Source organism: Schistocerca piceifrons, chromosome 6 (assembly GCF_021461385.2).
Source record: "Schistocerca piceifrons isolate TAMUIC-IGC-003096 chromosome 6, iqSchPice1.1, whole genome shotgun sequence".
Taxonomy (NCBI): domain Eukaryota; kingdom Metazoa; phylum Arthropoda; class Insecta; order Orthoptera; family Acrididae; genus Schistocerca; species Schistocerca piceifrons.
In genome coordinates this window covers 313,564,157-313,588,856 of record NC_060143.1, presented here as the reverse complement: position 1 = coordinate 313,588,856, position 24,700 = coordinate 313,564,157, and the positions used below count along the sequence as shown (strand labels likewise).

The 24,700-nt window shown below is 42.4% G+C and overlaps 1 protein-coding gene across 1 annotated transcript in view; it reads right to left on the bottom strand.

Annotated features, from left to right (window-relative positions):
• Positions 1-5,227: 5,227 nt before the first annotated feature.
• LOC124802426 overlaps positions 5,228-24,700 on the bottom strand; it is a 511,806-nt gene continuing 492,333 nt past the window's right edge. The window contains exons 3-4 of the mRNA XM_047263195.1: positions 15,572-15,734; positions 5,228-9,299 (exon numbers count right to left, since the gene is read on the bottom strand). Of these exons, the coding sequence (XP_047119151.1) occupies positions 9,168-9,299; positions 15,572-15,734 (295 nt within the window). The 3' untranslated portion in view covers positions 5,228-9,167. The remainder of the gene's footprint in view (positions 9,300-15,571; positions 15,735-24,700) is intronic.

The following is a 24,700-nucleotide window of genomic DNA, read 5'->3' as shown; positions in this document are numbered from 1 at the left end:
GTTCTAGTAAAAATGATGTCAGGACAACAGAAAGCATTTTGTGTTCTACGTTTTGCGCAGTGCGGGTCACTAATAACTGTTCAGCGTGACTTTTGTACTAGGTATGGTGCGGATCCTCCTACAGTACGGAGCATTAGACGATGGCATGAACAATTCCGAGAAACAGGTTGTTTGTGTAAAGGCAAATCGCCGGGCCGTCCCTGAGTGTCTGACGCAGACGTCGAACGCATCCGCCATAGCTTCAGCCTTACATTACTGGCCTCCAAGGTCACCGGACCTGACTGTATGTGATTACTTCTTGTGGAGGTTTATAAAAGACCCTGTTTATGTGCCTCCATTACCAACAACAATGAATGAACTGAGGCATCGCATAAGAGCAGCCGTGGAAGCTGTAACTCAATACATGCTCGCAGCAGTGCGGGAAGAATTTGAATACCGCATTGATATATGCTGTGCATCTCAAGGGAGGCATAATGAACACCTATGAAAAGGCATGAAAAAAAAAGAAGTTATTGAGTTTCCCATTCATCAAGAAACATAATTCATTGTATAAGTTCATTAGTTTCAGAATTATAGGCGTGCCAAATCGGATGATTCTTTTTGATATACCCTGTATTATAGACAGCTCATCCATCCCGAGAATCAAGAATCTCGACGATTTTGGCATATAGTCGATATCGATACTGGCAAGATATCAAAGTATGCGACATAAATAGCCGCACCTTTTGCTTACACAATGACTTAGAAACTTTAATTTCAACTTTATACATTATCCGTTCCTGAGAAAACGGATCTTAAAACACGGACAGACAGTCGGATAACACAACAAAAATTTCTTTTCGTGTGATATAATTACAAATTAACAATTTTCGGAATTTTTGCTTTACTTTTATTGTAGAAACTTGCTTCTTGCCAGATTTCATGATTCTCTGTCAATGGGAAGTATACTTTGGGTTTTGACGAGTGAAAAAACGAGTGATAAAATATGTGACACAAATTGTACGTACTTAAATGTTTTACAGCACCAAGGGACCATGGACTTTAAGCATATATGACTATTTTTAACTTGATAAGTTTACCCGTTCCCGAGAAAAAGGTTCTTAACAGTCGGGTACACAGACATGGACAACAAACTAATTCTATATCGTTCCGTTTTTTTCGATTGATGCACGGAACATTAAAAAAGAATTGGCCAGGTACGAGTACGACTGGCACACTGAGTGTGTCGTACAAACTTGATTATGTGTACAGAGACTTCATCCATGCCGGAAATACAGAATCCCTACGATTTTTGCCTATTATCTATATTGATACTGGCAAGATATCAGTCACTTTCGAAATGATTTAATTTTAATTTTGAACTCGGGTAACAATGACAAAAGAAATATTTTTTCATGTCATGTAATCACAAATTAACAATTTTCTTATTTTAGTCCTTTACTTGCACTATGAAACCTTACTTTTTGCCAAGTTTCGTAATTCTAGGCCAACGGGAAGTACCCCATACGCTTTTATGAGTGAGTTAGCGAGTATCAAAATACGGGAAAGAAGTGGCCGTATTGCATTGACTTCGAAGCTTCAATGTTTTACACCGCCAAGGAACGCTAAACCTTAGTATGTGGCATAAATGTTAACTTAGTACGTCTATCCGTTCCCGAGAAAAAGCGGCGTTAACAGTCGGACAGACAGACGCACGGACAACAGAGTCATCCTATAACCGCTCCGTTTTTACCGATTGAGACACGGAACCCTAAAAATCGACGTTTTTTACACAGCAAATGCAATGCATACGAAACTTTGGGAAGATATGTTGCCGAGAAAGTATTTTTAAATAGTAAGGGAAAAATTCAATGAGTTTGGTAGTTTTCGAGATATGACGTGATGTGTTTGAAATTGCTTCCCGGCCAAGTAAAAATTTCATCCCTTTGAAAAAAAAAGAAAGAAACTTTATTCTGAACCAAAATTAAAATTTAAGAACAGATTTTTGACAAGCTTAGAGACACTACTGAGGTCTGTACCACACTTGAATTTCAGATATTTTATGTAATATTTGAAGGAGACAGAGTTTGTAGAGTGATTTTCTATCGCCGGAGAGAACAGTGACTTCTGGTGGCCGCCTAGCACTTGCGAAGACGAAACTTCGGACCTTAAACGTCAGATCGCAACTAATTTAAATTAAATTATAGTAGCAGGACACACCGAATAAATCCCATTCACTGTGGAGACAGGAGTGCCCTCTTTGCAATGCAGCTACTGTGTATGATGCAGTTGCTTGTGAGTATGTTAAGATGTTCGAGAGAACACTGCACAGCACTTTAAAATTTAACGCTTTTCATGTTTACTTTTTCAGTTAATATAACTGCACTGTGGAAAATTGTGCAGGATACCTCGTACTGTTTCTGGTACTAAATACTATATCTTGTAGTATGAACCCTAAAGTGAAGATATTCAGTTAGACTTCTCCAAAGAAATAACGCCTAGTCAACTATTTTCGTCTGCCTCTTTACAGAAACTTTAACGTGTGCCAAAATTTGAAGGCTAGGCTTAAAAAAACTGGTTATCTTGCTACCAGCATTGCCATAAGTTATTGTCAATATCGCAGCCAGTTTAAATATCTCAGCCAGTCTCATTGAATCGTGATTGTTATCGTCACACTAACCAACCAAACAAAAATTTCATTAGTTTTCTAAATACAGGTGATTTATTATTTGTACAACAGCAAATTTATATAGTCGAAAAGTAATTTTTGCTGCTGGAAAAACTAATGCTCAGTTATTTGAATAAAAAAAGGGGAACGTCTAGCAAATAACTTTTTTTTTCAATTGGTGTAAAATTTTACTGTGAACAGATGGTAGTGTTGTTAACAATGAATCAATGACTTTTAAGTGGGGCAAATCTTCATCACCGTCTTGTGGCCGTTGAGCAGAACGATAGATAGTTGCCCATATTGCATCAAGATGTCTCATACGTGCCTACAGGGTTCCTTTCGAAGACTTACTGATAGCGACGAATGGTGTGATAAAATACGTAAAAGACCTTGACATCTGTATATAACTGTTGTCGTTTATGTTATTTTATGCTGGAGAACTGTGTTTAAATTTTGACATGGAGTACCTTTGTAGTCTTTGTATATACATTGCCATACGATGAATAAATACATAAATAGTGGCTTTTTGAAGGGTTAATGAATGTGTTGACATGAATGGAGTCATTGACTGATTGATTTTAAGAGAACACAATATCAAAATTATAAACACCAACGGGTCTACGCTTATCAGTACGAATACCTTAAAAATTTAAAATAAAATAATATGTAACTTAATAATTAGTAAAAGCTTCTACTCACTTCCATACTGGAATTTAGTATAATGCTGCAGGTCTTGTACCTACTGCTTTGAACATAGATAGCAGCATCACTATCAGGTTGTACACTACAGACCATTAAAATTGCTACATCACGAAGATGACGTGCTACAGACGCGAAATTTAACCGACAGGAAGAAGATGCTGTGACATGCCAATGATTAGCTTTTCAGAACATTCACACAAGGTTGGCGCCGGTGGCGACACCTACAACGTGCTGACATGAGGAAAGTTTTCAACCGATTTCTCATACACAAACAGCAGTTGACCGGCGTTGCCTAGTGAAACGTTGTTGTGATGACTCGTCTAAGGAGGAGAAATGAGTACCATTACGTTTCCGACTTTGATAAAGGTCGGTTTGTAGCCTATCGCGATTGCGGTTTATCGTATCGCGACATTGCTGCTCGCGTTGGTCGAGATCTAATGACTGTTAGTAGGATATGGAATCGGTGGGTTCAGGAGGGTAATACGGAACGCCGTGCTGGATCCCAACGGCCTGGTATCACTAGCAGTCGAGATGACTGGCATCTTATCCGCGTGGCTGTAACGGATCGTGCAGCCACGTCTCGATCCCAGAGTCAACAGATGGGGACGTTTGCAAGACAACAACCATCTGCACGAACAGTTCGACGACGTTTGCAGCATCATGGACTATCAGCTCGGAGACCATGGCCGCGGTTACCCTTGACGCTGCATCACAGACAGGAGCGCCTGCGATGGTGTACTCAACGACGAACCTGGGCGCACGAATGGCAAAACATTTTTTCGGATGAGTCCAGGTTCTGTTTACAGCATCATGATGGTCGCATCCGTGTTTGGCGACAGCGCGGTGAATGCACATTGGAAGCGTGTATTCGTCATCGCCATACTGGCGTATCACCCGGCGTGATGGTATGGGGTGCCATTGGTTACACGTCTCGGTCACCTCTTGTTCGCATTGACGGCACTTTGAACAGTGGATGTTACATTTCAGATGTATTACGACTCGTGGCTCTACCTTTCATTCGATCCCTGCGAAACCCTACATTTCAGCAGGATAAAGCACGACCGCATGTTGCAGGTCCTGTACGGGCCTTTCTGGATACACAAAATGTTCGACTGCTGCCCTGGCCAGCAAATTCTCCAGATCTCTCACCAATTGAAAACGTTTGGTCAATGGCGGCCTAGCAACTGGCTCGTCACAATACTTGATGAACTGTGGTATCGTGTTGAAGCTGCATGGGCAGCTGTACCTGTACACTCCATCCAAGCTCTGTTTGACTCAATGCCCAGGCGTATCAAGGCCGTTATTACGGCCAGAGGTGGTTGTTCTGGGTACTGATTTCTCAGGATCTATGTACCCAAATTGCGTGAAAATGTAATCATGCATCAGTTCTGGTATAATATATTTGTCCAATAAATACCAGTTTATCATCTGCATTTCTTCTTGGTGTAGCAGTTTTAATGGCCAGTAGTGTAGCAAAGATAGTTCAGTCCAAAGAGTGAACACCTGAATATCTGTATTTGAAACTAGATAGTAGCATGCAACGTAAGATGAATCAGTGACCTGTTGACAACATGACTGCTCGTTTTCATAAATTTTACTGTGTGCCGTACGCAAGTTAGAAGTTAAAGAGTATGTATCTTTATTTTAAATATGATAAGGTGAACTTAACACGGTGCAAATTTAAGTGGAAGCAGAAAAATTACGGAGCTTGGTTGAATTGTGAGTTTTCTTTGGTTTATGTTGAGATGTTTTTGGAACGAAACTCAAGACTGTGCTGACAGTGTTGTTCATAACCAATACAACACTAGTAATATTCTGATCTCAGAAGCTTGACTGTTTACACAAGGAAACATGAAAGATGTGAAGTAAAACAGAGAGTAGTTAACAAAATTTATTTTCAGTTTTGTACACATATTGATACAAAAATGTATTATTATCTAAATCCTAATTACTACTCATGATACGTAAATTATAACAATCCTCTATCCACAATAATTACATTAATTCATATAAAGTATTGTCAAATCGTCCCACTCCTTTTCTTTCACTCTAGTTTCATATTTCTTAATTGAACCAGACTACATATTTGTAACATGCAACAACACAAATATTTATCAACTATGTTGTAGTACCTTAATGTACAATTTTCTGTGTTTTTTTTCAACATGTTTTCAAACTGGCTCGTTATATTTTTGAAGCGGAACAATGCATGACTTGACTGGGATAACGACAATAAATAGACTCCCCTGCTTATTCTCGTATTAAAAATACTTTTTCCTCTTTCGCAATATCTTTAATGTCGAAAATATCAGATTCTGATCGATGCAAGGATGTTCGTGTACATGCCGACTGAAGACAAGTGGTCGAAATATTTAGGGGGTATAACGAACTGGAATTTCATATTTTGTAAGAACGTAATTTTAAGAGTTTAGTTATTTAGCACACGAATAATTTAGAAAATCGTTTGAAACGTTGTATCATAATGTAGATAATAGCATTCTTTCGCTTTCCCTCTTTTTATGTGTTTGGCGTCAGAGACGGTACCCAAATGAAATAAACAGTGGGCAAGCAGAAGAGAAGTGCTACTGTGATATTAAGATCTGAAATATATTTTATAGCTCCAGAAGATCGGTTTATGTCAAAAATATCAAGATTGTAAAAAGCACATACTTTCATGCTTCTCCAAGAAGTCTTAAAAGTAATTTTGATGGATGTATAACAGCATTCCTTTCTCGACTCCGTTTCCTGCCTGTAGTGGCACATGAAACCATAGCACATCCTTTGGCAAGTATCTTGCGATAGTTGACACTAATACCATCTAGCAGCCAATAATGTCGTGTTTTATGCATTATCTCTTTTTCCTCCTATATCTCGGTCGCTAATTATCATCAGTTTGACGTTAACCTGTGAGAAACTATTTTTTGGTGCGCATTAATATTCTGATCAGTAATGGTCTTATTTCCTATAATGCTTCATATTTAAAGTTCGAGCCGCCAGATGGCACTGGTGACACTATCTGCACATTCAATAGGAATGGAAAGGAGACATCTAAACCTAATGGAGAAGGGTGGAAGATAAAGCATGAAAACCGACATAATAAGGGGGAGACATAAGCGCAACGACAGAGATTTGGTACACTGTGTATAGCTAATACAACACGAACGATCTGGTACGGTCATTGGATCAGATTACCGTTTGCTATTTAGTATTCACGACCATGGTTTACATACTGAATAAGGTAGAAAGAATAGTCCGATAACCAGTCGGCTGGTGTTTTAAAACGCATACTTGTAGCTGATTGTGTGATCTGTGGTCACTAAGTCTTTATTAGTATCAACAGACCAACTTTAGTCTCTCTGTGAAGTAAATAAAACTAAAAAAAAAAAAGATTATTTAAGCAACGCAGTAATGGTTTGTGACAGGAAAGACGTATTTCAACCTTATTCAGTTGTCATGGCAACATCCATCAATGAAATATAATGGCTTGAAAAGCGACATCGAAGCCCAATAACATCATGCTCTCTATGACATCCACTGTGTATGCTTCCAGTTCGTAAGCTGAATGTGGAGGGAGTACCATGCGCTGGTGACCCCGAATTTTGAAACTTACAGGAGGTATTAAATGAATGATCGATGGAAAGAGAGGACAGAGCATCCATTCTAGCATGGTCACAGGATGCCAAATGTAGACAGTATTCATGATCTAACTGAAATGCTAAGATTTATACTCGATCATTTTTTGTTTCCTACGGCTAAGACATATGTTTTACTAATTGGTAAATGAGGAGCAGCGCTTAGAAGAGTGTTGTCAATGAATCTATGTACAGCATGAGTCGAAATGGAGGAAAATTATTTCGAAGACTGCACCCAAGTCAAGAATCATTATCATTTTTCCCCTTATAGACTTGCTGCTCACAAAATAATGGAATAAGTAAACTATTTAATGAGACACTGAAGAGCGTTAAACTTCGGATATATTATTCTACCACAGATGTTTGACACAACACACCAAAGTCCAGATGTTACAAGATGATATTGGAAAGATATGGGAAAAACTCATTTAATTGTGGAGCGCGGGTGATCGTGTAAGAACTTGTGGACCCCATGTTCCGACAGTAAGAAGTGCGTACAGTCTTATGCCATGCGAAGTTGGAGCTATAAGGAGAAAAACCGAGCAAGAGCTGTAGGAAAAATACTGTCAACAGCGAGGGCAAATTTTGCAGTCCAGTTGGTCTTTCTTCCTGGCGCACGGGAACACTCACTTCTCGATTTTATTAAATCTGGTTGCATTGTCACTTAGTGATACAAGGAATTGGAGGACAAAACTTTTGCGTTTGTAACTGAATATGTGGCACTGTGTATGCTTCCAGTTCGTAAGCTGAATGTGGAGGGAGTACCATGCGCTGGTGACCCCGAATTTTGAAACTTACAGGAGGTATTAAATGAATGATCGATGGAAAGAGAGGACAGAGCATCCATTCTAGCATGGTCACTGGATGCCAAATGTAGACAATATTCATGATCTAACTGAAAAGCTAAGATTTATACTCGATCATTTTTTGTTTCCTACGGCTAAGACATATGTTGTACTAATTGGTAAATAAGGAGCAGCGCTTAGAAGAGTGTAACTGAATATGTGGCACTGTGAGCGAAATATTTTGCTCTCTCTGTGTATAAAATTAGATGTATATGTGTATGTTCCAGAACAGCTCTGGAATGCCTGCAGTAATTTTAGTCAAAACTGTTTCTAGATAGTATCGGGCGGTTTTAACTGAAATGGAGCTGCTCACGGAGGTACAGTGTAAGCTGTAATTGTCATATGCAGCGAAACTTGCCAGATATGCTCATATGTTAATGCGGAACCGATTTATGCTGTAAAAAAAATTAATTTCTGTTTTGGTCATCAGGTGCAAATCTGGCGCTGTACAACATTCGTTAATGTCTCTAGTGCTCATATTGAACACATTGTGTAAGTGGCAGTTACTAATAAAATCAACATTGTGCCTTTCTCTCGTTTCACCTTTTCTACCCGTGTCCCATTTCTAATCCATTATATATGAAAAGATTTTTATACGTCTTTCTTGCATTCATGGCGCCAGATTTGCACCTGGTGGACAAAACTGGAACTAATTTTTTCAGCGTAAATCGACTCCGCATCAACATGTTAGAATATCTACCAGACTGCCGTACAATGATTAAGCTTACACTGGACCTCCCGTGTCCCATTTCTAATCCATTACATGTGAAAGGATTTTTATCATCTTTCTTGCACTCATGGCGCCAGATTTGCACCTGGTGGACAAAACTGGAACTAATTTTTCCACGTAAATCGACTCCGCATCAACACGATAGAATATCTACCAAACTTCGCTGCCGTACAATGATTAAGCTTACACTGGACCTCTGTGGGTAGCTGCACTTTAGTTATAAGATTGGGAGAAATAAGTAAATGGGCAATGCGGGGTAGTTAGCGAGTGGACTCAGAGAGCTTGAGATGGAACTGGGCTCGGATGTGGCCTTTGCACAAAGTTTATTATTAATCTTATTCGAAATGTAAATTTAGCGTTATCTCACAAGAAACACAGACTGAATGACAACAACAGTGAAACGTTAGTGCTCTAAGACAAATACTAAATTTACAGAGAAAGGGGACGAAGAAAATTCGGCCCTGTGGTGCGACAGCTGGTTCGTTCACGTCCCTGAGGAAGAGGACATAGGGGAGGGTTAGGTGGAGGAGGAATGACGGTGCGAGAGAAATGACGGATCGCCGTCGTAGGCCTGTGGCGGCTGTGGCCGGCGGCTGGTGCCTTGGTGGCGCCTAGGCGCTGGTGGTGGTGGCAGGGGGCGCCAACACCGCCTCGTCGCTCTCCATCTGCTTCAGCTGCATCACCACCTGCGCGTGCTCCTCCAGCAGCCGTGCGAACTCGCTCTTGCGGCTCTCAGCTTCCACCTGCAACATCAAGACACCACTTTCAGCTTAGCTTTTTTCAATTCTCACAATTTTTACAGTGCTTCCACCCTCCCGCTTCCAGTTTGGTTCTATTCCATGTAAAAATTAACTGTGAAATTTGGGCTCGGAAACATAAAGGGGAGGAGTGGCACTCGGTAAGAATCAAGATTTGGGCTAGTTAGACAAAATGAACCGTTCGATACCACTTTCCGTTTTGATATTTTGACACGATTTTAGTTTTGAATAAAGGATACATGGATACATCGTTTCTGAGCAATCACTCGGTGCATTGGAGCCCTCTCAGCAGTAACATATTTCTTATTTGTTGGTAGTTAATCAGAACACTTTCGTAAGTCGCAACTCATAAAGATAATATTCCAGAGGTTTTTTTATATGTGTGGCGTCTGTTATATTGTACATGTCTGAAATATAAATAATGCGCCTTGACGGCAATTAATTGTCATTTAGTACAGATGCATTCTTTGTCCGCCCTAATGTGAGAATCAGCGGTAGGCTGCAAGCAATGAGGATAATCCAGAATGAGATTTTCACTCTGCAGCAGAGTGTGCGCTGATATGCAACTTCCTGGCAGATTAAAACTGTGTGCTGGGCCGAAACTCGAAATCGGGAACTTTGCCTTTCGCGGGCAAGTGCTCTACCAACTGAGCTACCCAAGCACGACTCACGCCCCGTCCTCACAGCTTTACTTCTGCCAGTATCTCGTCTCCTACCTTCCAAACTTTACAGAAGCTCTCCTGCGACAGGCTGAGAATTTGGGTAGGACGTGAAGTGTTCTTAGACAGCTGAAATGGTTAAGGTGACCTCTCGCATAATGTGGGAAATCTAAATTAGAATCTTGGTTTACTTGAATGCCATATTGCAGGCTAAGTCGGTATTTCAATTTCGCCACGTATACAATGTGATTCAGCTGCCCCTACCGATACGTTTCATGCAACCCACAATGCCTCCAAAAACAACATGCAAGATTTTCATATTTTCTTGCTAACAATACACAAACTGTTAGTCCTAAAAAAATATATATATATAAAATAAAAAGCATCTGGAAACTACGGTCTCTAGTCGAAACATGTCTCCATATAGAATTTAACTACGTTAAATTTCCTACAAAAAGGCCCTGTTCATAATTACTGTAGGACTAACAGTTTGCATGTAGCGAGTAATAGAATATGAAAACGTTGCACACAGTATTTGAAGGCACTGCGGGTTGCATAAAACCCAGCGGTACTAGCTGATGAATCACTGTGTGTATACAGCTGCAGGATCAAAGACAAATGGTGTCTGTTTCTTCTTTCAGTCATGTCCAAAATAAGAGGCACCACACCTATAAATGTATGCACCTTGGCAGCAATTAATCATCATTCAGTGGAGATGCTCTCTATGTCCGACATCTTGTGGGAATGAGCATGAGGCTGTAAGAATGAGGGTAATGGACATGGGTTGCTACTTATGTAGTGTACGACAAGTTGGGAACTTGGGCTGGACGTGAAGCGTGCTCTGATATTCGAAGCGGTTAAGATGACCACTCACGTAAAGAGGGATATCTGGTTAGGAGTCCAACTCTGGAACAAATTTTCGTTTGCCAACATTGAATTTATTTCCACGCCCAATTGTGGCTAATGTTGGAATTTAAATTTGTCATATTCCAGAGAGTTGGTCGTCCAATCAGTTTCACTCTACAGAGCTCACATAAAATAAACTTAGCTTATGCGGAGAAGCCATTCTCCTTCTCGGCCCTGGGCGAGAGCTCACCACTTTGTTCTGAAGGGATGGCCGCCGTTGTTCGATGTCGCTTGCTGTGCTGTGCGCTTCATCTGTCTCAGTCGCTAGTACGCTGATTTTATTATGCGTTCCTCTAGTTAGAGACTAATGATTTGTCGAATTATTGGTCATACTGGCATAAGCTGTCAATACGACCTTTTGCAGACTTGCTAGCTGTACCTTTAAAAGCTCTGCTTGCGACTTGGCTTCAGCTGTTGAACTGCACCTACCCTGCCGGGCGGAGATGCTCTCAGCGGATCTTCCACCACTGCTGTCGTCCCCTCCCCTACCACACCGTCTGTGCAGATACGACCCCAAATATTTTTGTGCGTACTCTATAATTGGTGAGGTCTACATCTACATCTACATCCATACTCCGAAAGCCACCTGACGGTGTGTGGCGGAGGGTACCTTGAGCACCGCTATCAGTTCTCCCTTCTATTACAGTCTCGTATTGTTCGTGGAAAGAAGGATTGTCGGTATGCCTCTGTGTTGGCTCTATCTCTCTGATTTTATCCTCATGGTCTCTTCGCGAGATATATGTAGGAGGGAGCAATATACTGCTTGACTCCTCGGTGAGGGTATGTTCTCGAAACTTTAACAAAAGCCCGTACCGAGCTACTGAGCGTCTCTCTTGCAGAGTCTTCCACTGGAGTTTATCTATCATCTCCGTAACGCTTTCGATTACTAAATGATCCTGTAACGAAGCGCGCTGCTCTCCGTTGGATATTCTCTATCTCTTCTATCAACCCTATCTGGTACGGATCCCACACTGCTGAGCAGTATTCAAGCAGTGAGCGAACCAGCGTACTGTAACCTACTTCCTTTGTTTTCGGATTGCATTTCCTTAGGATTCTTCCGATGAATCTCAGTCTGGCAACTGGTTTACCGACGATCAACTTTATATGATCATTCCATTTTAAATCACTCCTAATGCCTACTCCCAGATAATTTATGAAATTAACTGCTTCCAGTTGCTGACCTGCTATATTGTTGCTAAATGATAAGGGATCTATCTTTCTATGTATTCGCAGCACATTACACTTGTCTACATTGAGATTCAATTGCCATTCCCTGCACCATCGTCAATTTGTTGCAGACCCTCCTGCATTTCAGTACAATTTTCGATTGTTACAACCCCTCGATATACTACAGCATCATCCGCAAAGAGCCTCAGTGATCTTCCAATGTTATCAACAAGGTCATTTATATGTGTTGTGAATAGCAACGGTCCTACAACACTCCCCTGCGGCACACCTGAAATCACTTTTATTTCGGAAGACTTATCTTCATTGAGAATGACATGCTGCGTTCTGTTATCTAGGAACTCTTCAATCCAATCACACAATTGGTCTGATAGTCCATATGCTCTTACTTTGTTCATTAAACGACTGTGGGGAACTGTATCGAACGCCTTGCGGAAGTCGAGAAACACGGCATCTACCTGGTAACCCGTGTCTATGGCCCTCTGAGTCTCGTGGACGAATAGCGCGACCTGGGTTTCACACGATCGTCTTTTCCGAAACCCATGCTGATTCCTACAGAGTAGATTTCTAGTTTCCAGAAAAGTCATTATACTCGAACATAATACGTGTTCCAAAGCTCTGCAACTGATCGACGTTAGAGATAGAGGTCTATAGTTCTGCACATCTGTTCGACGTCCCTTCTTGAAAACGGGGATGACCTGTGCCCTTTTCCAATCCTTTGGAAGGCTACGCTCTTCTAGAGACCTACGGTACACCGCTGCAAGAAGGGGGGCAAGTTCCTTCGCGTGCTCTGCATTGGAACTACAAGGAGAGGCGTACACGTACGACTGAAGGAACGCAAAAGTCTTTGTCGACTGGAGAAAATGAAAAAATCAGTTGCAGCAGAGCATTTTCGTCAGTCATGAAACCATTAAGTAAAGTTTTCTGAAATCAAAATTTTATTTGCAATAACCAACTATTAAACACAATTACGTAGAGATGCCAAGGAAATAAACAAATATAGGGACAGTTTTACAGAAAAGAAGAAGCCACGAAACTTATTTGTTTTAACGTGAGGCAACAAAATATATCGAAAACAAAGCATTGCACAAAAAAAAGTTCTGAATGAAAAGATAATATTAGGAAAGGGGACATGTGTCAGCGCTACAGCTGGCCTCTTTCTAATCACTCCTCCTAGGTGGGTGGGGTCAACTTCTTATTTTAACCCAAAAAATATATACAGTTTACTTTAACCATTGTTTCCCAGTCGTGGTAGAAGGTGAGACCTAACACATTTGGTTCTACATTTCATTTACAATGTGAATGTGAACCTTAGTAGTCTAATGGCTGATACTGATGTTCAAAAGTTACTTAAGGGTTGCGAAAGTGACTGTACAATATAAATAATATGGCTAGAAATCGACATTTCTGACAAATAATGCATTTATATGGTAATTTAGTTTTCTGTTCTATGCGGGGTTAAACTGATAAGTCCCCAAACCATCGGAATGCTCGATTTCGGTGGCCACCCTTGAATCCCACCATCATCATTGCAATGAGGCCAAATGTCCATGAAGTGACAGCGACAGGTGCATCTGCCTTGGGTATTCACTAAAACGGAGCACCTCAGTGGTGAGAGGCATGTGGATGCACCGAAATGAAGCACCTCAATGGTGAGAGGCAAAGGGACTCGCCAAAATCAAGCACCTCGATGGCGAGAGGCAAGGAAACTCACAGAAATCAAGAACCTTAATGGTGACAGGCATGGGGATGCACCGAAATCAAGCACCTCAATGGTGAGAGGCAAGGGGACTCACTGAAATCAAGGATCTTAACGGTGAGAGGCAAGGGGACTCACTGAAATCAAGCATCTTAATGGTGAGAGGCAAGGGGACTCGCCAAAATGAAGCACCTCAATGGTGAGAGGCAAGGGGACTCACCAAAATCAAACACATCAATGGCGAGAGGGAAGGAAACTCACCAAAATGAAGGACCTTAATGGTGAGAGGCTTGGGGATGCACCGAAATCAAGCACCACAATGGTGAGAGGCAAAGGGACTCGCCAAAATCAAGCACCTCGATGGCGAGAGGCAAGGAAACTCACAGAAATCAAGGATCTTAATGGTGACAGGCATGGGGATGCACCGAAATCAAGCGCCTCAATGGTGAGCGGGAAAGGGAGTCACTGAAGTCAAGCATCTTAATGGTTAGAGGCAAGGGGACTCACTGAAATCAAGCATCTTAATGGTGAGAGGCAAGGGGACTCGCCAAAATGAAGCACCTCAATGGTGAGAGGCAAGGGGACTCACCAAAATCAAACACATCAATGGCGAGAGGGAAGGAAACTCACCAAAATGAAGGACCTTAATGGTGAGAGGCTTGGGGATGCACCGAAATCAAGCACCACAATGGTGAGAGGCAAAGGGACTCGCCAAAATCAAGCACCTCGATGGCGAGAGGCAAGGAAACTCACAGAAATCAAGAACCTTAATGGTGACAGGCATGGTGATGCACCGAAATCAAGCACCTCAATGGTGAGAGGGAAAGGGACTCACTGAAGTCAAGCATGTTAATGGTGAGAGACAAGGGGACTCACTGAAATCAAGCATCTTAATGGTGAGAGGCAAGGGGACTCGCCAAAATGAAGCACCTCAATGGTGAGAGGCAAGGGGACTTACCAAAATCAAACACATCAATGGCGAGAGGGAAGGAAACTCACCAAAATGAAGGACCTTAATGGTGAGAGGCTTGGGGATGCACCGAAATCAAGCATCTTAATGGTGAGAGGCAAGGGGACTCGCCAAAATGAAGCACCTCAATGGTGAGAGGCAAGGGGACTCACCAAAATCAAACACATCAATGGCGAGAGGGAAGGAAACTCACCAAAATGAAGGACCTTAATGGTGAGAGGCTTGGGGATGCACCGAAATCAAGCACCACAATGGTGAGAGGCAAAGGGACTCGCCAAAATCAAGCACCTCGATGGCGAGAGGCAAGGAAACTCACAGAAATCAAGAATCTTAATGGTGACAGGCATGGTGATGCACCGAAATCAAGCACCTCAATGGTGAGAGGAAAAGGGACTCACTGAAGTCAAGCAGTTCAATAGTGAGAGGCAAGGGATTCACTGAAATCAAGCATCTTAATGGTGAGAAGCAAGAGGACTTACCATTCTGGAAACATCCCCCAGGCTGTGGCTAAGCCATGTCTCCGCAATATCCTTTCCTTCAGGAGTGCTAGTTCTGCAAGGTTCGCAGGAGAGCTTCTATAAAGTTTCGAAGGTAGGAGGCGAGGTCCTGGCAGAAGTAAAGCTGTGAGGACGGGGCGTGAGTCGTGCTTGAGTAGCTTAGTCGGTAGAGCACTTGCCCGCGAAAGTGAAAGGTCCCGAGTTCGAGTCTCGGTCCGGCACACAGTTGTAATCTGCCAGGAAGTTTCACATCAGCGCACACCCCTCTGCAGAATGAAAATCTCATTCTGGATATAAGGCGGAATTGTTCTGCAAGAGGCAGGCAGGAGGTTGATAGGTACCTGTATCTGGCGGATGCGGGCGTCTGGCGGCTGCTCCTCCGGTGCGGGGGCGTCCTCGCCCTCGGGCGTCTTGGCGCGCGGCTGCGGCTGCGGCTCGAGGCGCTCCTCGGCCTCCAGCTGCAGCTGCTCGTGGCTGCCCGTGTCCACGTCGTCCACCACGACGCTGCAACACACGACACCGGCCGCGTCACAATCGCTGCACTACACTGCCTCCCAGTAAGCACATAAAATGTAACGAGACGTGTTCACGCGAGATATCTGAACAGCCACGGAAATCAATGCGCTGTATACGCCGATAAGTTAAAACATTATCAACTGCCCACCGCGGCGCTGGATGCCGCCTGTTGGCGTTGCGGTCACGTGGCTTGATAACAAAGGGCGCGGGCTGCAAATGGAGAAGTTTACTGAGATAAGCTACTTTGACGAAGGGCAGATCACTATTTCGCAGAGCTTGTGAACGAGTTCCTCGAAAACGGCGAAGCTGGCCTAATGTTCACGTGCTGCTGTCGTTAGCATCTACGGAAAGAGGTAGAAGGACAGTGAAACTATCACTAGGCGCTAGATGGCTGGACGTCCACGATTCTCCACATAACGTGGGGTTCAGAGGCTTGGCTGCTCTGTAAAGTAGGGTTGATGGCGATCTGTGGCGCCTCTGCCGAAATAGCATAATGCTGGTGCACGCACTAGTGTTCCGTAGCACGCCGTTCGTGGTACAGTGCCGAAAATGGAACTCCGCAGCAGAGCACAACTATACGTTCACTAGTTAACCTGTAAGTGGGCTGCTTCTGTGTTGGCAGCGCTGTGTAGCGCTTTGCATTAAATCTCTGACTGCACTTTGTAAGAAACTCTGTGGCTGGTCGGAGTCGTTGTTGGTAGTTAATCGCCAGTAATGCTGGCCAGTTGGAAGTACTGTTGGGCTCTTGGAAGTTAGTCGCCAGCAGTGATCGAAGTACTGTTGGGCAGTTGGAGGTGAACAGCCAGTAGTGGTGGATGTTAGATGTGAGAAGTTAGCATTGATGGAGGGTAGAGGTCTGAAGTGTTAGCGTAGGCTACCGATCTGTACATGTTTGACTTGGAGACTGAATATTATTCGTGATTATATACCTTTGTACTAGATGTCAATGACGATTTATATTCGTGTTTGAACTGGATGTCACATTATTAAGGTAAAAAATACATTATTTGGGTTTCAACAAAATCTTTCCTTTGCTAAACACATGCCTACTAATAGTTAGTGGCTTTAGTACCTAGAATCTTTTATTTAGCTGGCAGTATTGACGCTCGCTGTATTGCAATAGTTCGCGTAATGAAGATTTTTGTGAGGTAAGTGCTTAATGAAATGTATAGGTTATTGTCAGGATTGCTTATTATTCAGGGCCATTCTTTTGTATTAATTATTTCACCTCAGGTTGTAATTTTTTTGAGCAGTTTTATTGCGTTGCGCTAGAATTTTGTGGGTCAGTGTTGAGACGATAAGAAAAAGTAAAGAGAAAGTAGGTTCAGTACGTTCAGTTTTACTCAGCTGTTTCAGAATCAAGTAATGTAGAAGTTTCATCTTCTCAGTCATTCAGCAATTTAAGTACAGATTCACACATATAAATAAAGAAGTTTCAAACCCAACGACATCGTCAGTTACAATTTCAATATTTTGTCATGTAAACATTTTGTCTTTCATAGGTAATTTATAGGTTGCTACAGGCAATGTAATAAGTAGATTTTAATTTTGACCGTATATTCACCATAAAAGTGTCAGACCTATTATCTTTATATATTTCCCTTTAATAATTTTATATGGGTAACTGTATTCGTCTTTTACTGTGTCACATTTGGTTTCTATAACAGTTATCAATATTTAAAAGTCCGCTTCATGCATTTTACCTAACGTGTTTTTATAAGATTATGTTTCTCACGTAAATGATGACTACATCTAAGCCCACAGTAGCGACATCTATGAAGGAAGTAGGCAAACAGATTTCTGGTAGCTACTGAATTTCAGTGCAACGGCCTTGCCTCAGTGGCTACACAGGTTCCCGTGAGATCACCGAAGTTAAGTGCTGTCGGGCGTGGTCGGCGCTTGGATGGGTGACCATCCAGGCCGCCATGCGCTGTTGCCATTTTTCGGGGTGCACTCAGCCTCGTGATGCCAGCTGAGGAGCTACTCGACCGAACAGTAGCGGCTTCGGTCAAGAATACCATCATCACGACCGGGAGAGCGGTGTGCTGACCACACGCCCCTCCTATCCGCATCCTCCATGAGGATGATACGGCGGTCGGATGGCCTGTAGACGGAGTGTTTTTTTTTTTTTTTTTACGGAACTTCAGTAGTCAGTTGCAAAATGACTGTATGGACGATGTGGCCTATTTTACACCATATTTTACATCTAAGTGACGATGTTGTGCTGAGTATTTTTATATGTTTTGACGATCCATTACGTCCTTATCGCATTAGGACATGGTGTAAAACAGGTACGCTTTACCGTATTTTATCTGTACATTTCTCTGGTTATATAACAGTATATTGAAATATGTAATGCTGTATTGTGTTGAAAGACAGACTGCCCACTAGGTATATATATTTTTATATTGTAGATCTGAAGATGGTCATTACTGACTGAAACCGGTCATTGTCAAAGAAATGATATTGTGATCAAAGACTGGAATAAAAACATTTAAAAATTGCAGAAGGGGCAGGACAATCGGTATTCGACCGTCGATTAATGGAAACGTATCGGCTCTTCAGGTGAATCAAATTTTTGTTACGCTAGGTCGTTGGCCGTCTCCACAAATGCCGTCATCGAGTTGAAGGGCGGCTCGAAATGTGCAGCGCGCCACGGAGACGTGCTGGTGTGATCAGTATTGTGCTATGGGATACATTTTGCTTGGCTTGCATGGAACCTGTAGCAGTAATCGAAGACACGCTAACAGCTGCGAACCACGCGTATGCCTTCATGTTTGATGTCTTCCCCGCCGGCGACGTCATCTTTCAACAGTATAATTGTTCGTGTGTCGGAGCCAGAGCCATGCTCCAGTGTTTTGAGGAGCGTAATAGTGAACTCACGTTGATGTCTGGGCGACCAAATTCGCCTGACGTAAATCCTGTGGAACTCAACTGGGTCGCTATCGGGAGCCATCACCGCGTACGCAAATCAGAGGCCCTTTATTTACGCGAATTACACGACCTGTGCGTAGACATCTAACGACACACACCTCCACAAACCTACCAACAAATTGTCGGAGTCCTAATACGCGAAATCAGTGGTGCATTTCGTTTCAAAGACGGACAAACAAGCTATTTAGCAGGTGGTATAATGTTTTGCCTCATCAGTGTACAGGGTATTTGAAACAAAGTGTCACATATTGGTACAGAGACTCTTCAAAACTAGAAGAAAAGTTTCTGTAATTGTAAGAGGCTATCAGATGAGAATATGATCCGGGTAAGTGCGGGTAGAACTCACGCGCCGAGGGTTACGTACAAACTTAATTATGTGTATAGACAATTCATCCATCTGGAGAATTAAAAATTTCGATGATTTTTGCCTAGTATCGATATCGATGCTGGCAAGATATCAAAATGTGCGACATAAAAGCCCGTATCTTTTGATTCCATTGACGCAGAAGCTTAAATTTTTTATACCGCCTATGGACCATAGACTTCAGTATGAGACATAAATTTCAGCTTGATAAGTCTGTCCGCTCCTGAGAAAAAGGGGTCTGAAAGACAGACGGACAGTTGGATAAAACGACAAAAAAATATTTTTTTCTTGTGCTGTGAAACCTTGCTTCTTGCCAAATTTCGTGATTACTGGTCAACGAGAAGTACCATATGGGTTTTGATGAGTGAGTTTGCGAGCGCAAAAATATGTGACATACAAGGGCTATTCCCCCCCCCATGAACCATGGACCTTGCCGTTGGTGGGGAGGCTTGCGTGCCTCAGCGATACAGATAGCCGTACCGTAGGTGCAACCACAACGGAGGGGTATCTGTTGAGAGACCAGACAAACGTGTGGTTCCTGAAGAGGGGCAGCAGCCTTTTCAGTAGCTGCAAGGGCAACAGTCTGGATGATTGACTGATCTGGCCTTGTAACAATAACCAAAACGGCCTTGCTGTGCTGGTACTGCGAACGGCTGAAAGCAAGGGGAAACTACAGCCGTAATTTTTCCCGAGGGCATGCAGCTTTACTGTATGATTACATGATGATGGCGTCCTCTTGGGTAAAATATTCCGGAGGTAAAATAGTCCCCCATTCGGATCTCCGGGCGGGGACTACTCAAGAGGATGTCGTTATCCCTTAATCGGGCAGGTAGGTTAGAAAATTTAAAAAGGGAAATGGATAGGTTGAAGTTAGATATAGTGGGAATTAGTGAAGTTCGGTGGCAGGAGGAACAAGACTTCTGGTCAGGTGACTACAGGGTTATAAACACAAAATCAAATAGGGGTAATGCAGGAGTAGGTTTAATAATGAATAGGAAAATAGGAATGTGGGTAAGCTACTACAAACAGCATAGTGAACGCATTATTGTGGCCAAGATAGATACGAAGCCCACGCCTACTACAGTAGTACAAGTTTATATGCCAACTAGCTCTGCAGATGACGAAGAAATTGAAGAAATGTATGATGAAATAAAAGAAATTATTCAGATTGTGAAGGGAGACGAAAATTTAATAGTCATGGGTGACTGGAATTCGAGTGTAGGAAAAGGGAGAGAAGGAAACATAGTAGGTGACTATGGATTGGGGGACAGAAATGAAAGAGGAAGCCGCCTGGTCGAATTTTGCACAGAGCACAACATAATCATAACTAACACTTGGTTTAAGAATCATGAAAGAAGGTTGTATACATGGAAGAACCCTGGAGATACTAAAAGGTATCAGATAGATTATATAATGGTAAGACAGAGATTTAGGAACCAGGTTTTAAATTGTAAGACATTTCCAGGGGCAGATGTGGACTCTGACCACAATCTATTGGTTATGACCTGTAGATTAAAACTGAAAAAACTGCAAAAAGGTGGGAATTTAAGGAGATGGGACCTGGATAAACTAAAAGAACCAGAGGTTGTACAGAGATTCAGGGAGAGCATAAGGGAGCAATTGACAGGAATGGGGGAAATAAATACAGTAGAAGAAGAATGGGTAGCTTTGAGGAATGAAGTAGTGAAGGCAGCAGAGGATCAAGTAGGTAAAAAGACGAGAGCTAATAGAAATCCTTGGGTAACAGAAGAAATATTGAATTTAATTGATGAAAGGAGAAAATATAAAAATGCAGTAAGTGAAACAGGCAAAAAGGAATACAAACGTCTCAAAAATGAGATCGACAGGAAGTGCAAAATGGCTAAGCAGGGATGGCTAGAGGACAAATGTAAGGATGTAGAGGCCTATCTCACTAGGGGTAAGATAGATACCGCCTACAGGAAAATTAAAGAGACCTTTGGAGATAAGAGAACGTCTTGTATGAATATCAAGAGCTCAGATGGAAACCCAGTTCTAAGCAAAGAAGGGAAAGCAGCAAGGTGGAAGGAGTATATAGAGGGTCTATACAAGAGCAATGTACTTGAGGACAATATTATGGAAATGGAAGAGGATGTAGATGAAGATGAAATGGGAGATATGATACTGCGTGAAGAGTTTGACAGAGCACTGAAAGACCTGAGTCAAAACAAGGCCCCCGGAGTAGACAATATTCCATTGGAACTACTGACGGCCGTGGGAGAGCCAGTCCTGACAAAACTCTACCATCTGGTGAGCAAGATGTATGAAACAGGCGAAATACCCTCAGACTTCAAGAAGAATATAATAATTCCAATCCCAAAGAAAGCAGGTGTTGACAGATGTGAAAATTACCGAACTATCAGCTTTATAAGTCACAGCTGCAAAATACTAACACGAATTCTTTACAGACGAATGGAAAAACTAGTAGAAGCCAACCTCGGGGAAGATCAGTTTGGATTCCGTAGAAACACTGGAACACGTGAGGCAATACTGACCTTACGACTTATCTTAGAAGAAAGATTAAGGAAAGGCAAACCTACGTTTCTAGCATTTGTAGACTTAGAGAAAGCTTTTGACAATGTTGACTGGAATACTCTCTTTCACATTCTAAAGGTGGCAGGGGTAAAATACAGGGAGCGAAAGGCTATTTACAATTTGTACAGAAACCAGATGGCAGTTATAAGAGTCGAGGGACATGGAAGGGAAGCAGTGGTTGGGAAGGGAGTAAGACAGGGTTGTAGCCTCTCCCCGATGTTGTTCAATCTGTATATTGAGCAAGCAGTAAAGGAAACAAAAGAAAAATTCGGAGTAGGTATTAAAATTCATGGAGAAGAAATAAAAACTTTGAGGTTCGCCGATGACATTGTAATTCTGTCAGAGACAGCAAAGGACTTGGAAGAGCAGTTGAATGGAATGGACAGTGTCTTGAAAGGAGGATATAAGATGAACATCAACAAAAGCAGAACAAGGATAATGGAATGTAGTCTAATTAAGTCGGGTGATGCTGAGGGAATTAGATTAGGAAATGAGGCACTTAAAGTAGTAAAGGAGTTTTGCTATTTGGGGAGCAAAATAACTGATGATGGTCGAAGTAGAGAGGATATAAAATGTAGGCTGGCAATGGCAAGGAAAGCGTTTCTGAAGAAGAGAAATTTGTTAACATCCAGTATTGATTTAAGTGTCAGGAAGTCATTTCTGAAAGTATTCGTATGGAGTGTAGCCATGTATGGAAGTGAAACATGGACGATAAATAGTTTGGACAAGAAGAGAATAGAAGCTTTCGAAATGTGGTGCTACAGAAGAATGCTGAAGATTAGATGGGTAGATCACATAACTAATGAGGAAGTATTGAATAGGATTGGGGAGAAGAGAAGTTTGTGGCTCAACTTGACCAGAAGAAGGGATCGGTTGGTAGGACATGTTCTGAGGCATCAAGGGATCACCAATTTAGTATTAGAGGGCAGCGTGGAGGGTAAAAATCGTAGAGGGAGACCAAGAGATGAATACACTAAGCAGGTTCAGAAGGATGTAGGTTGCAGTAGGTACTGGGAGATGAAAAAGCTTGCACAGGATAGAGTAGCATGGAGAGCTGCATCAAACCAGTCTCAGGACTGAAGACCACAACGACAACAACGACAAGGGCTATTTAGAAAGTAAGGTCAGATCTAGCGCGAAATTGAGACCATAGTGAAAATCCGACGCAGTTTGTACAGACGTGTTGGGCAGTGTCTGTAGTAAGCCCGTCGATCGCGTCACGATGATGTTTTCAATTCTGAGAACACAGTGAGCATGTAAAGACGCCAAGAGAATAGTGTTTCCCAATTAGTATAGGTCCGCAGCTCGTGGTCTTGCGGTAGCGTTCTAGCTTCCCGCTCACGGGGTCTTGGGTTCGATTCCCGGCGGAGCCAGGGTTTTCCCTGTCTCGAGATGACAAGGTGGTGTTGTGTCGTCTTCTTCATCATCATCATTCATCCTCATTATGGTCGGAAGAAGACAATGGCAAACTACCTCCGCTAGGACCTTGCCTAGTACGTAGGTGCGGGTCTTCCGCATCGTCCCCTACGCTCCTCTGAGTATGGGACCTCATCGAACATCGATAAGTATAGGTGCCTGCCATGACATTTCATCTGATTCCATGCAACCCATATAGCTGTCAAACATTTCTTTCTTAATGATAAGTCTCGAGCGCTCACTGCAATGGCAACGAAGACGGTCCTGCAGTTTCTCATCGCCCACCATACAGAAAACCAGCAAATTCTGGTCGTATGCAAAAGCGCTAAGCGGGTCTAAGGATTCCGTTCAGTCCCTTGTTGACCAGTCTGGTGTGGCAGGTGAAGATAGCAAAACGAAAGCTGAAGTTTGAAATTTCACGTTCGAGAAATCGTTCAAACAGAAGAATCGTGTTATCACAATGTCATTTGACCATCGGACAGACTCCCGTATGGACGACATAGTAATAAGCATACCTGGCGTAGAGAAAAAACTGAAGAATTTGAAAGCAAATAAATAACCAGGTCCATATGGAATCTCAGTTCTATTTTACAAATAGTACTCTACGGCATTGGCCCCTTACTTAGCTAGCATTTATCGTGAATCTCTCGCCCAGTTCGAAGTACCAAGCGATTAGATAAAAGCTCAGGTGACACCAGTACATCAGAAAAGTAAAAGAACGGATCCGCAATATAGCAGACCAATATCCCTAACTTCTGTTTGCTGCAGAATCCTTCAACATATTCTCAGTTCGAATATACTAAACTTCCTTGAAACTGAGAAGCTTATGTGTACGAACAGCATGATTTTACAAAACATCGCTCATGCGGAACTCAGCTTGCCCTTCTCGCACATGATACAACGAGAACTATGAATGAAGGGCAACAGGCAGATTCCAAATTTCCAAATTTCCGGAAAGCAATTGATTAGGTGCCCCATTCGAAGCTATTAATGAAGGTACGAGCATATGGAATAAGTTCACAGATATGTGTCTCGAAGACTTCTTAAATAATAGAATAAATGTTGTTCTCGACGGCGAGTGTTCACCAGAGACAAGGGTATCGTCAGGAGTGCCCCAGGGAACTGTCATAGGACGCTATTGTTCTCTATATACGTAAATAATTTGGCTGATATGGTGGCAGAAATCTGCGGTTGCTTGCTGATGATGCCGTGGTGTACGGAAGGTGTCGAAACTGAGTGACTGTAGGGAGACACAAGACGACTTAGACAAAAATTCCAATTGGTTTGATGAATGGCAGCTAGCCCTAAATGTGGGAAAATGTGAGTTAATGCTGCTTGACATAGTAAAGTCGTTTAAATATCTAGGCATAACGTTGCAAAGCGGTATGAGATGGAACGAGCGTGTGAGAACTGTGGTAGGGAAGGCAAATGGCCGACTTCGGTATACTGGGATAATTTTAGGAAAGAGTGGTTCACCTGTAAAGGAGACCACATATTGGAAGCTGGTGCGACCTTTTCTTGAGTACTGTTCTAGTGTTTGGGATCCATACAAGGTCGGATTGAAGGAAGACATAAAAGCAAATCAGAGGCGGGCTGCTAGGTTTGTTACTGGTAGGTTCGAGCAACACATAAGTGTTACGGAGTTGCTACGGGAACTCAAATGGGAATTCCTGGAGGGAAGGCTACG